Below are 13818 nucleotides of genomic sequence, written 5' to 3' on the forward strand. Positions count from 1 at the left end.
GCACGGCTCGAAAAGAATAAATCTTTTGGATGCTTGGCCACATTTCAAAATGCTAAAGACACAATAAAAGCAACACATAACATGGTCAATCAGCCATTTTATCTGCTAGTTCCTAGAAGAGGATATCGCAAGTTAAGCACGACTGCACGAGGACTTTGGGCTTAAGCAGTGTCAAATTTATTTTATTTTTTTCTTAAGCTCAAGGAAAATAAACTCAAAGCATGCAAGGAAAAGATGGTATATTTTGGTTTGACGAACAAACTTGGTGAACTATGATGCCATATTGATATAATGTTTAGAAGAATTAGACTTATGCAGTTGTGTCAATTTAGATACCCGTATCTACCATTGTTTATGATATATTTGGACTTATCTTATTACTCTACATAATTAATTTGTTTTATTTATATCACTAGCGAACCGTTTTCAAGTGGTATGATCGAGCAAGTTTCGACATTAAAATTGATACGGTAATAACCCACAATGGTGGCTATTGGCTAGTGTAAACTTCACAAAAGTAATAACACATATAAAAAAACATCATTGATACAATAGCACAAACTTTTTTATTTTAATGTTTGAAGTTGTGTTTTCACAATGTAATCTATGTTGAGAGAGAGAGAGAGTGAGCTTGTGTAATTTCTGGGGTGCTCTTAGGATTTATAATAGTAATCAAAATTATATATAATTTAGAAACAATTTCTGGTATGGAGTTTTGCAAAATAAATAAATAAATAAATAAAGCGGTGGCAATAATTTAAAATTACACTCTGGGTATCTTCAAAACCATAGAAAAAACGGCTACAGTTTGTTCAACTGGATGGAGAAGGCATCTGTGGATTAGCCAATGGCTATTTTTTTAAAAAAAAAACAGATTAGCCAATGGCCAGTGTGAAACCCAGAGGCAGAGAGCTCACAAAAGGAACGTGGAAAGCGAAAAGAACAGAAACGAAATAAACTAGGGTTTAACCGGGCCCACGCGTCAGCCGCCGCCCCGTGGTTTTCTCCGCCTTTATTCCCCCACACCTCTCCTCCACCCTATCAGCCGCCTCCCAATCATCCTCCCCAACCCCCCACGCCCGCCGCGCCTCGTCGCCGCCGCCGCCACCGACGAGAAGATGGTCGGGCCAGGCCTCTACACCGAGATCGGCAAGAAGACTAGGGGTGGGTGCCCGCCCGTCCGTTCCTTCCGCCCTCTTTCCCCCCGTGTTCCTTCCACGCTCGGGGGTTGAACTCGCTGGCTGGTGTTTTTGGTCGGTTTGCTGATTGTTTTCGGTGCGCCTTCTTCGCAGATCTGCTGTACAGGGACTACCAGACGGACCACAAGTTCACTCTCACCACCTACACCTCCAATGGCGTCGTAAGTGCCGCGCCTCCTCTCCACCCTGCACTCCTCCCCTCCCCTGTTCTCGGTCCTTGGTGCTAGGGCCTTGTGCCGTGCTTTGGTCAGATGGATTACGACTCGAATGTATCGGATTGATGAAACCGTGTGGGGTGGGTTCATAATCTATATTGGATTCATCTGTATGGTTTGAAACCTATGACGCGGCTTTAGCGATGGGCTGCGGGATTTAGGCGGGCATGACCGTCAGCACATGAGATTAGGTTCCTGCATGGACCTGCTTATGAGCTGTGCTTTACAGTATTTTTGTCTGCTTGTGCGTTTGACGCTGTAACTCAGCAACCTGTGTTTTGCTCGTGTTGCTCTTTCACTGCATATTTTGAAGTGGGGTTGGTAGGGAGAAGCTCCTGGGTGTTCAGTAGCTCACTAGCCTAGCCTATTTGTGGTTCTAAAAAAATTGTGGTGATGTGAAATAGTACCAAGCTTGACCTAAGCAATTGGTGTCAGGATCATCAAGGGATGCAACACATGTTAGCAAGGTGGGAGGACAGTGGTTTGAATAGTCGGTTGTTGAGTGATGTGCACTCTGAATACTGGCAAGGTAGCTTAGGGCTGCCAAGCATGGTGTCTTTTAGTGCTGTTCGGTGTCTTCTATTCTGATGAAAATGTGTTTTTTTTTTCTGAACCAAATCTATTGGGGATAATGGAACTGCAATCAAAGTATAGAACTCCTGACTAGAGCCTTTTCCCAACACGAAACAAAAGATGGTATTGAACCCTAGTTATGCTGTTTCCATAATTGGTTTCTTCAACTCATGATATCTTTTGTATCTTGTTATTTTTGGGGATGTGTTGGAATCTGGAATTATGTGTGCTGTTGGGGCTTGTTGTGTGCCTTTGAATCCTTTGATTTTTCGCTTAGATGCTGCTTACATGCTTACATTCATTTGCCTGTGTTTATGGCTAACATACTGTTTCTTACGATTTTAATGGTCTCTATTGCTTGTTCATGCAGGCTGTCACAGCTACTAGCACTAAGAAAGCTGACCTGATTATTGGTGAGATCCAGTCACAGATAAAGAACAAGAACATCACCGTAGATGTGAAAGCGAACTCAGACTCAAATGTAAACACCTCTCTTTTCTCTATATATATATACCTAATGCCTGGTATACCATGCTTAGAAAAGGATCAGCAATATGTTCATTTCTTATGATATCACTTGGATTAATATATGCAGCCTAACAAACTAATATCAAGCATGCTATTTGTGGTTGATCAACAATTTGCACTCTTAACTAATTAGTTGCTCTGGTATATTCCCCACTTTCGATATGTCCAGTTGATTGCTTGCTTTCACCTTTTCTTCAGGTTATTACCACGGTTACTATTGATGAGGTTGCAACACCAGGACTGAAGGCCATCTTGAGCTTTGCTGTTCCTGATCAGAGATCTGGAAAGGTAATCATCTAATCATCAGGTAGTGATTTCTTAAGTGGATGCTTATTGCTTAATGTGTTAATTTGTTTGTATCTGGTTGCAGTTTGAGCTTCAGTACTTGCATGATTATGCTGGAGTTAACGCAAGCATTGGTATGACTGCCAATCCTATAGTCAACCTCTCCGGCTCCTTTGGAACCAAGGCTCTGGCAGTTGGTGCAGATATCTCACTTGATACCGCCACTGGGAACTTCACCAAATACAATGCTGGACTGAGCGTCACTCATGAAGACCTTATCGCATCCCTGAACCTGTGAGTATTCAGAGTGTAGTAATCCTATATATTTAAATCACTGTATTCAACTGTTATTTAAAAGCACATAACTGTTCTTTAGCTGGTTTAGCACACAAAAATTAGTCAAAATACTAAGATATTGGTCACCATGATTTCAATCTATCTTGGAGCCATTTCTCAAATGAAGTATTTTAAAAGAAGCAACATTTACAATTTGCTTCATGTATTCCTTGCAACTAGAGTTTCTAACCCACTCAGATTATTGTATGCACAGGGAAAATTAGTCGAAGAAACAGAGTTCACCGAGTGCATTTTTATGTATAATTTTAAAAAATCAAATTGGGCATCTTCCACTCAGCAGGTGGTAATATAGCTAATATTGGGCACTGCCTCTAAAATGTGGCTGATGCTGAGCAATTTAGTTGTCTAATTGAATGAAAAAAACACCCTATGTATAATTTTCTTATCTAACAAAACTAATGTCCTACATGTGCTGGTCTATCGTTGCTTCCACAGCAGATTTAACTACGACCCTTAATATATGACACGCAACACTCCAGCATGTTCAAGAACAAAAGATATAGCTAGTCCTGTTTATTTTCAATTGGGTCTCCGGTGCTGTGTCTGCCAAATTTCATGTGACTGATCCAACTTTCTTTTGCAGGAACAACAAGGGGGACAGCCTAACCGCAGCTTACTACCACAGCGTGAGCCAATTGACCAGCACAGCTGTCGGGGCAGAGCTGACCCACAGCTTCTCAAGCAATGAGAACACCCTAACCTTCGGCACCCAGCACGCTCTGGACCCACTGACTGTCTTGAAGGCCCGCTTCAACAACTCCGGCAAGGCCAGCGCGCTGATCCAGCACGAGTGGAGGCCGAAGTCGCTGGTGACCATCTCAGCCGAGGTCGACACCAAGACCATCGAGAAGAGCTCGAAGGTTGGGATCGCAGTGGCCCTCAAGCCCTGATTGGTTACAAGTCCCTTTTTTTTTCTCTTAGCTCCCAGGGATGTACTTCCTTCCCAGCTGAAAATTGGGGCCAGGTCAGCTGGGGAAAACAGAACAGTTTGGTTTCCCTCTCCCTGCAACTTTTGGTCGTTGCAGTCTATGGATTTCATGAACTGCGATGTTTCGTTGAGGATTTTTTTCGGTCATTGGTGTAGCACTCTTGTTAAATGAGCAACCTTCACAATAATTCATGCTCGGTAGAATTCTGAACTTGTTTACTATGTTACTTAAATCAATGGCCACTCGGCTGGTTGTTTTCATGTTTCTGGCAGATTCAAGTTTGCGACGTGTCACTGTTGGCACTGAAGTGGTACGTTTTGTAAGACGTGATTGTGAGTTTGAGACTTTGCGTGTTAACTGAGGGTGGCGAGGTTTTGTTTCCAAGCTGCATTCCTTTCGTTTCTGCTAGCCCGATTGGTATGTTTCGTGAGACGTGATTGTGCCAGTTATAGTCTTTGATGTTTGATCTAAGAACCCTGGAGCTCTAAGATGTACGGAGTTTGTCAAATTTGTTTACATTTGAGCAGTTATCATTACATGGTGCATTGGTAGAATTCATGGTGCATTGGTTTATCGTTTGTTTTACATTTGTTTTCTAAATTTCCGTTTACAAATAATCCGCAACTTCGACTTCACTGTTCAAAATTGGACCCAATCACCCAATTAGTTTCTTCTAATAACAAAAAGACAAACGAATAATTACAAGTGTGGGTGTGATATCTTCTTTTTGCAACATTTTTTAAAAAACATTGGTAATAAAAATAAGTACATGGTCCAGTTTGGTAGACACGATTCTGAAACATAGCAGCATGGTGTGGGCCGAACCCATGCCAATTTACGGTTGTGCCACTTATCTCCATGCAAATCTTCTCTTATCCCTTCTCGCAAATCACGACCACGACGTACGCGCGCGCAGTGCAGTGTGCCGTACTCCCCTGCCCGTGCTGTCTGGCCTCCTTCACCTCACGCTAGCTAGACGCTGCAGGCCCGGCCACGAGCTTGAACCGCGCCGCGACGTCGCGGCATTGCCACTCGAGCGCGCGCGCCGATGCCGCCGTCTTCGTCGCTCTACTCCCCCGGCCGCCTCCTCCCGGCCCGCCCGACGTCCGCGACGACGGCACGTTCTCTCCTTTCCTCCCGGCCTCTCCTCTTCCGTTTACGCTGCCGGGACGCGCGCTGACGATGGCTGATCTTGCCTTTTCCTTGTGTGGGCGCGCGTGCACAGGTTGGGAGATGGTCGCGCGTGTCGTGCTCGCTGTCCATGAACGGCTGCGCGCCGGGCGCCGGGGAGCGCGGCGCGGTATGCGTGCGCGAGGCGCGGGCGCTGCCGGCCGCGCCGGCGCCGCAGGACGCCGTGGGCCAGCTCAGGGCCGCCGTGGACGCGCTGGGCGCCGGCGCGCCGCCAGCCGCGCCCTCCGGCATCATCCGCATCGAGGTGCCCATCGCGCAGCGGGTGGACGCCGTCGAGTGGCTGCACGCGCAGGCCGCGCTGCCACGCTGCTTCTTCTCGGCGCGGGCGCCGCTGCCCGACACGCCCGCCCTCGCCGCCTGCGGCAGCAGCAACGGCAACGGTAGCCTCAGCGATCAGTGGAAGCAGCCGGTGAGCGTCGCGGGAGTGGGCTCGGCGGTCTTCTTCCGCGGGACCGAGCCATTCTCCCTCGCTGATTGGCGCGCAATCAAGAGGTAATCGCCGTTGGCTATTCCTTTTGTACAGTGGCATTGATGCTTCCACATGATGCTGCTATATGGCTATCTTATCTCTTATCTGTGTTTTCAAACAAAAAGGGCATGACCTTACTTCCTGAATTGGCTGTGTTTGGTATGGTCGGTACTGAAATTGTCTTATGTTGGCTTCTTGTGTTTGCAAATTTGTCTGTCTACCAAGATTTCTTTCAAGGGACTGTCCACTGATTCGAGCATACGGCGTCATCCGTTTCGACGCGACGAGCGATGTTTCGGTTGAATGGGCGGACTATGGCTCATTTTACTTCATTGTTCCTCAAGTAAGTTGTCTGCCACTGATAAATTACGAGATCAGAGGAGGAACGGAAGGGGACACTATAATAGTGTTCTGAATTTTGTGAAATATCTGAACTACTGTATAGGTTGAGATCAATGAGCTTGAGGAGAGCTCAGTCCTTGCGACGACCATCGCGTGGGACGATTCGCTTTCTTGGACATGGCACAACGCTCTGACTGATCTCCAATCATTGTTGCAGAAGGTGCACATTTTTCTCCATCCAGTTTTTTTGCCATATAGAAGATAGTAATGCCTTGTACTTTATGCAGATATCACCTTGCTCTGTACAAGTGAACAAGTCCAGCCTGCAGACAACCATCATGAGTCTCAACCATGTCCCAACCAAGGCATCTTGGGATCTTGCAGTTACTAAAGCTCTGCAGATGATCAAAGGGAGGCAAAGAGATTTGGTAAAGGTAAATCTTTTTTGTAAACTTTACTGCTATGCCACAGCGAGAAAATAGAGAAGTATAATTGACACTATGGATTATTGCTTGTTAACTGTGCTCCCGTGACTCCATTTCTTAACTGTGCACCCATCGCAAAGAGATAGACAAATATAATTGACATAATGCAAAAGGTTATTGTTGTAGATCCAATTAGGTTTCAAGTCAGACAACCTTTTCAATATTAATACTACTCATGTATGATTGATTATATGTAACTCCACGACAAAAATATATCGCCGTTATTGGATTAAGTATAAATCTTTCCACTTTTTTTTCTCTAGTTTGTTTAGAGCTTGTCAGACAAAAAAAAATTGGATTTACCAATGTTTTGTTCAGGTTGTATTGGCAAGGTGTAGCAGATACATTACTGATACTTGCATTGATCCTGTGGAACTGCTAGCTTGCTTGAAGGTATGCTTTTATCCATAGCTCGTCGTTTTCAAATCAATTCCATTATATGATAAGGTCACTCTGTAATTTAACTATACAGGTTGAGGGCCCAAATGCTTACCAATTCTGCATACAGCCATCGGATGCTCCTGCATTTGTTGGAAATAGTGTATGTCTACTCTATTATTACATACTCACTCCGTCCCAAATTGTAGGTCGTTTTGGCATTTCTTGGTTCATAGATTTACTATATATCTAGACATAGTGTATATCTAGATACTCCCTCCGTTCCAAATTGTAGGTCGTTTTAGCTTTTTAAGGTTCATAGATATTATTATGCATCTAGATATAGTGTATGTCTAGGTGCATAATAATATCTATGAACCTAGAAAAGCTAAAACAACCTACAATTTAGAACGGAGGGAGTAGATAGCAAAAGCTATGAACCTAGAAATGCTAAAACGACCTACAATTTGGGACGGAGGGAGTAGAAATAGTCTTAACTGCATACTTTGATATTTTTCCTTCTATTTTATTAAAAGTGTGTCAGGCATATCTTCTAGTTATTTTACATGAACTAATGTAAATTTTGTGCAAACATTCTGAACAGCCAGAGAAACTATTTCACCGGAAATACTTGAACATTTCCAGTGAGGCTTTAGCCGGTACTCGAGCAAGGGGGAAAACAAGGGCAGATGACTTTCAAATTGGTCAGGATTTGCTTCTAAGGTTCCTTTCGGTCCTTAGAATTCATGACTGTATTATGGTTCAGGAGTTCAGGGTGGAGTCAAATACTTTGTACTGAAATTGAGCAATTACTAATACAACATTTCTTGCAGTAGCAAAGAGGATATTGAATTTACTATAGTGCGGGACAGCATAAAGAAGAAGCTGGAGGCAAGTTGAGTTCTAGAAATACTAACGCTCAAAGTATACATAATGCTTTTCAGGGAGGCAGATGGTCCCCTCAATTCACTAAACCAGCATCTGTAATCTGATCTGCAGATGATATGCGATGAGGTGGTTGTCCATCCCAGCAAGGCTCTTCGGAAACTTCCAAGAGTACAGCATTTGTCAGCACAGTTAGCTGCAAGAATAAGGAACGAAGATGACGAGGTAACCTATGACTGGATTCTACTACTTAGAGGAATATATTTGTTTGTAATTGTTGAGAAACACGAACCACTCTTAGAGTGCAATAAAATAATGATTCGTTATCCTTGCATTACAGTTTGAGATTCTAAATACTCTTCATCCAACTCCAGCTGTTTGTGGTTTACCCACTGAAGAGTCACGCCGATTTATACGAGAATATGGTATGTTTAAATTTATTTCATACAATTAAAATTCGACTTAATTTGTAGATCTCCTAAAAAGAACTGCCTATTGAGTATCAAATTTCTCTCTGAAATAAGAATAATGCAGTAAGTACAGTGAATTGCAAATACTAAATTGTGATATTTTCGCAGAAATTTTTGACCGTGGAATGTATGCCGGCCCTGTTGGTTGGTTTGGAGGAGCTGAAAGCGAGTTTGCGGTTGGGATTAGGTCAGCGTTACTTGGAAAAGTAAGGAAAACTGCAAAGTTGTTAGTTGTTACAGTTTACTGTGCAGTTGCCATCTGGGATTCTAAGTTTCTTCTACCAGATTTGCATAATTGTCGTTTCTCACAGTTACAAATCTCCTCTGTTTTCAGGGTCACAGCACTTTAGTGTATGCCGGTGTGGGGATCGTTGATGGTACAAACCCATCTTTTGAATGGGATGAGCTTGATCTCAAAGCATCTCAGGTACCATTTTTTCTAAATGGTGATAAACAGTGTACTTAGTTTTAATTGAGAGGCTAATGCTTTTGATTTTCGGGTTATTTTCAGTTTGCAAAGTTATTGCAGTACCAAGAACAACATATTCGCTACCAAGAGGCTGAAAATATGGGAACGGTGATACGAATAGAGAAGTAGTAACTAGTAAGTCATCACAAAGTTCAGCATTCATTTTAGCTAGTTATTGCCCCCTTATTTGTTTGATAGTAACCTAGAAGGAATTCAATTGAAATTGTGTAATTATGGAATTCAGAAGAGCAGTAGTGCTGAAAATACATTGATTGAATCAGCATGTGAATGTAAAAGAATATATCTACAGCACAAACCTCCTGGCAATTGAAACATCACAAATTACTCCCTCCATTTTGCAATGTTTGTCTGGTCCGTGTATGTAATTGATCATGTACAATGAAATTATGTCAAATTTATGCTCATTGGATTGATCAATAGTAAATTTATCCAATAAGAACAATACAAAATTATGGAATGGAGGTAGTGACAATCTCCAGGCTATTTATATTATGGCATCGATCGTGCTGGTGTGCTGATCATCACAAAACAAATCCATGTCTCTCAAGATCTTAAATTCCTTCTGCAGGGATATTTTGATTCGATTTGAAGATTCCAAGGTGAGAGATTTTGTCTTGTAGAAACTATTGCTTTGTTCAAGTACTTGCCCAGCAGACAGAAAGGTGGCACCAACAGATTATCCCCTAAGCAGAGTGTGATGATTCGGAAGTTGCAAAATGTAAAAACATCCGTAGAAAGCATTTCGAGATCAGTATATGTACAATACTAGTAACAAAACCCAGCTAGTGCAAGTGTACAACAACTGCATATCTTGAACCCTCCAGCCTGTACTGGGTGTTCAGTTGCTTATACAACTATATGTATCTTGGAGCATGTAAACATACGAAGCTACAAGCCTACAACCTTATTCATCAACATACGCAGCTTCGTACACAAACACAGCTACACAGCCTCCAAAATCTAGATAAAACTAGGCAGCAAACTAGAACCAGGAGAAAAAAGAGTCTCATGGTACCTGGACTTCATGCTTGGGATAGTATATGCCGTCTTGGCTGGCTAGTCTCTCTTCTGGAGCCCAGGCAGAGGCAGGCCACCATAGAAGAGCAGCACCAGCATCAGGAGGTAGCCGACGGCGACCAGCCCCACCAACCTGGCGTCGTCCCTGGCCAGGTACGCCGAGAAGGCCGAGTGGACGGTGAGAACGGCGAAAGCCGTCAGCCGGAGCCATGGCGCGCGATCATCACCTCCTGCAGCTGAGGAAGAAGAACCGGCAGCTCTTCTGGCAGAATGGCTCTTGGATTTCTTGGCCATGCATGGATGGTGAGAGGAGAGCGCTGCTGCTCCGGAGAGTGGAGGGGAAAGGGGAGCAGTGAGCTCAATTGCCAGGAAGTTTCCCGGGAGAATAGCTTTTACTTTCAGGATTGCTTGTCGCCACATCAGAGGATCAGACCTATGTGATCCACTGACAAGGGACAAGTTTGTGCTGATCCCATGACGACATCTTTTGACTATACGGACACATGGAAAGTCTGTAGGAATCCGATACTGGACACAAGGAATCCATGCGCGTCAATGTCACGACTCATGAAACTCGGTGAAACTCTTATCATACGGACAAACAGAAAGTCTAGCTGAATGTACCTTGGAGCATTGCAAACGTAGATAGCTACACCATATACAAAGCTACACAAATCTGTACACAACCTCCAAACCAAGAACACAAAGGCAGGAAACTGGAACCAGCTAAAGCATAACTTTTAATATGTACCTAGATATATACTATGTCTGGACCTAGAAAACCCAAAACGAATAATTTAGGACGGAGGAAGTACCTAGAGATGCACGGGTGCACATGTTTAAAATAGTTTTGTTGGTCACGAAGTTGGGCTACCCAGGGCAAAGTTTAATATTTTTTTGGTAAAATATGCAAAATAACTGATATAACACCCATAAAAAGAATTAGAAGGGCCTTTACAACTCGAGACGTTTGCCACACTCACCGGGGGGGCTCAAACGAGTTACAAGAAGGCTCCTCCCTCCAAGGCTCCAACCGCAGCACACTGGCCTACTCCACACTTGACGTCGGGTGAGTGACCATGTCACTGTCACGACTGATGAAACCCAAAGATCACCGTCGGAAAGCAAGTCTTGAGAACATACCATCTCTGAAACCCTGTTACTCAACAAACTCTGGTAAAAGCAAAGTCATTGGTGAAACACGTGTTCAACCTATCCTCAATTCGTACAGTGTTTCCAGCTGGTACACGACTCTGACCCTGGAAAATTTTGTAATCAAGTGTCAGCTCAACTTCTAAAACGTTACATTATCCAGGGACCTCACAAGTGTCCAGATACAAGGAGTTTCTAGTTCATCTACCAAGGTTCCCTATATTCTGGTTGGGTGAAGTCAAACATGGCATGTGGTTAGTGAGAGAATGTCACTTTGTAGCTCCTTGTCCTGAGGGAGGATCAGCCTCAGGCCTGGCATAAAACGCAGAAGTTTCTGCGTCCAGTAGGATTTGCCTCAGATGCTTGTCTTCCAGATGTTCCTGCAAACAATAAAAACGTCGCACAATCAGACATTATGAGCCAAAAATAGGACATATATGAATAGAACATAGAGTCAGAGGTTAATGTGACAAGAAGTGTTCACGTAAAATCTGAAGAAAGCTTGGCACATGATTAACATGATTCATTTTACAAACACACAGCAATTACCCTCAGAGTGATAGAGATTTGAAACGCAATCCTGAAAACATCTATTACAGTAACTACTCTGAAAAATGCAGGACATCACTAGTTCACTATGGCAGTCAAATACTCCCTCTATTCAAAATATAAGCTGTGGTTCGACTTGGCATGGTCTTCAAAATTACATTCGGAATAATTTCTGTTGCAATTAAACAAAATTATTATTTATAACAAGAAAAGTATTATAACATGAAAGCCTTTCTAACAGAGTGGCTAACGGTACTACTTTTGTATCACAAATGTATATATTGTTAGGCTAATTGCTGATAAAATAATTACAGAGTTCAGGGGAAGTAGACAAATTACAAATACAGGTTGAGTTTCAATGTCACAAGTAATCTGTCCATCAATTTCACTGCCTAACATTCGACTCCAACAATTGGTTGGTGGCTATCTCTATCTATAGTTGAAAATATATATTGATAATATGGCTTATGCCTTATTGTGATATAACCATCTAGTTCGGGGAATAAACAGCATTGATATTTGCGCTAGGGTAATCAGGTTATGGACATTGTTCGCTCCATTACTTATTCAATATATAGTATGCAAACCACTGAATTTGTTTGACAAAAACAGAAGAACATTATCGTTTCAACTTTCAAGGATTACTATTTGTTTATGTTGAGAATACTTTGCTTGCCTGCTAATGAGTCATTCAACTAAACTCATGTTACTATAATCAATTTGGTACCCTGGACCAACTGCGAAGGCATACAAAAAGGTTTTAGTTGATTCATGAAAAGTTGCCTGCGAATCCTGCAAATGGTCCTCTCATCGCAGAAACTACACAACCAACGAGATCTATACATAAACACCCTTCTCCAGATCTTGCCAAATCCAAAGCCTCCTAGAAGAATCCCAGTATAAACTGCAAAAACAGCGCGGATTACGCAGTCCCTTCATCAAAGAAGCGCAGCACAATCCAGTGACGTCCCCCCATTGGAGCACCATCGCATCCAAGAACAACTTCCGCGCCACGAAACAAGGGGAGAAAAGCTTGGATCTTTACCGAGCCAGCACAGCAATAAGATCAATCCGTGATCCCGCGGTGGGATCACGGCGAGCAAGAGGAGTGAGACAGGAGAGGCGTGGCGAGGGCTGGGGGTTTACCTCGAGGCAGGCGCGGTACTTGTGCCAGTGGTCGGCGCAGTCGTCCTTCTGAAACAGCCCCTTGGCGAACTTGTCGGCGTACCACCGGTTGAAGCACTCGTGGTACGCCGCGCGCAGCTCCGAGCACGCCGCCGCAGCCTTTGAGGGGGCCGACGGCGTCGCCGACGAAGACGACTTGCTCCGGCCGAACACCATGACTACTTGCTCCGCCGCCGCCGCCGCCGCTTTGCGCGAACCTGCCTTTCAGTTTTTACCACGTAAGCGGAAGTCAAGGTTTGACGTGAGCCTACTGCCGAGACGTATTCCTGCACTTTACGTATCAGGGGACGAAAGCGGAATTGCATTGCAGGGCCGATGCGAAAAGATGTCTACTTTGGAGTCAGACTGTTTTGGATACAAACTCCTAAAATTTAGTAGTACTAGTCCTAGAGTTTAAGTTTAGTGCAGGGATATTTGGATGGACTATTAATCTTTAGGACCTTAAAGGGAAAATATCATTTTTACCCCCTTAATTACTCCTTTAAACTACCCTGCACTGTTCACGTCATTAATGCATGCGAGGGCAATAGGGGTAAAGGGGGAATTGGGGACCACTTTTAGGAGAAATAGGATCCATTAGGACCCCTTGGCCCTCCTAATGAAAATTGCCCTCCTAAAATTTAGGAGTGCACTTTTAGGATCCATGTTTGGATGCACAAGTCCTAAAAATGAACTCCTAATCTTTAGGAGGGTATATCCAAACAGGGCCTGAATCCAAAATACTCTCCCGTTCCAAATATGAATCTAGAAAAGGTAAAACAACATGCAATTTGGAATGGAGAAAGTAGAAAGAGAATAATAATTAGAAAAGCAAGACAACATGCAATTTGGAACGGAGAAAGTAGAAAGAGAATAATAATCAGAAAAGCAAGATAAGGTGAGAAAGCGATCGACCTGATAGCATGAGAGGAAGATGTTATATATGGACGAAGATGCATGTCGACTTGTCAAGGATGAGGAGTTGAGGACTACGGACAGGGTCATTTAAAATTGGTTCTTACATTAACTCTATGATGAAGAGAATGATCTCCGTCTAGTTGACTCATAATAATATTTCTAATTTCAGTTACTTGATGGCACTCTCAGGTTGGTCGGCTTAAATTTGGCGATTTTGAAATT

At 43.3% G+C, this 13818-nt stretch overlaps 3 protein-coding genes across 4 annotated transcripts; 2 read left to right on the forward strand and 1 right to left on the reverse strand.

The window, feature by feature from the left end:
* Positions 1–1003: 1003 nt before the first annotated feature.
* Positions 1004–4346, forward strand: LOC101781009 (mitochondrial outer membrane protein porin 1). Its single transcript, XM_004956599.4, has 6 exons — positions 1004–1164; positions 1293–1360; positions 2358–2468; positions 2714–2803; positions 2886–3094; positions 3741–4346. Exons 1-6 carry the CDS (start codon positions 1119–1121, stop codon positions 4045–4047), a joined length of 831 nt encoding a protein of 276 aa, XP_004956656.1. The 5' UTR covers positions 1004–1118; the 3' UTR covers positions 4048–4346.
* A 679-nt stretch (positions 4347–5025) lies between these two features.
* On the forward strand, positions 5026–9645 carry LOC101781411 (isochorismate synthase 2, chloroplastic). 2 transcript variants are annotated; one of them, XR_001163416.2, is made up of 15 exons: positions 5026–5203; positions 5312–5769; positions 5972–6089; positions 6192–6308; positions 6376–6522; positions 6892–6966; positions 7046–7114; positions 7556–7674; positions 7785–7842; positions 7951–8061; positions 8211–8261; positions 8415–8512; positions 8641–8733; positions 8818–8910; positions 9365–9645. XR_001163416.2 is itself a non-coding variant. In XM_004956601.3 (15 exons), exons 1-14 carry the CDS (start codon positions 5135–5137, stop codon positions 8902–8904), a joined length of 1704 nt encoding a protein of 567 aa, XP_004956658.1. In that variant the 5' UTR covers positions 5031–5134; the 3' UTR covers positions 8905–8910; positions 9365–9645. The 2 variants fall into 2 exon arrangements, 1 of the variants encoding a protein (XP_004956658.1); XM_004956601.3 differs by having other exon boundaries at positions 5031–5203; positions 8177–8261.
* Positions 9646–10958: 1313 nt separating this feature from the next.
* Positions 10959–12947, reverse strand: LOC101782621 (uncharacterized protein At4g33100). Its single transcript, XM_004956604.3, has 2 exons — positions 12661–12947; positions 10959–11345 (listed from the first exon to the last, which is right to left on the reverse strand). Exons 1-2 carry the CDS (start codon positions 12853–12855, stop codon positions 11235–11237), a joined length of 306 nt encoding a protein of 101 aa, XP_004956661.1. The 5' UTR covers positions 12856–12947; the 3' UTR covers positions 10959–11234.
* Positions 12948–13818: the final 871 nt, after the last annotated feature.

The sequence above is a fragment of the Setaria italica genome, chromosome II (assembly GCF_000263155.2).
Source record: "Setaria italica strain Yugu1 chromosome II, Setaria_italica_v2.0, whole genome shotgun sequence".
Classification (NCBI taxonomy): domain Eukaryota; kingdom Viridiplantae; phylum Streptophyta; class Magnoliopsida; order Poales; family Poaceae; genus Setaria; species Setaria italica.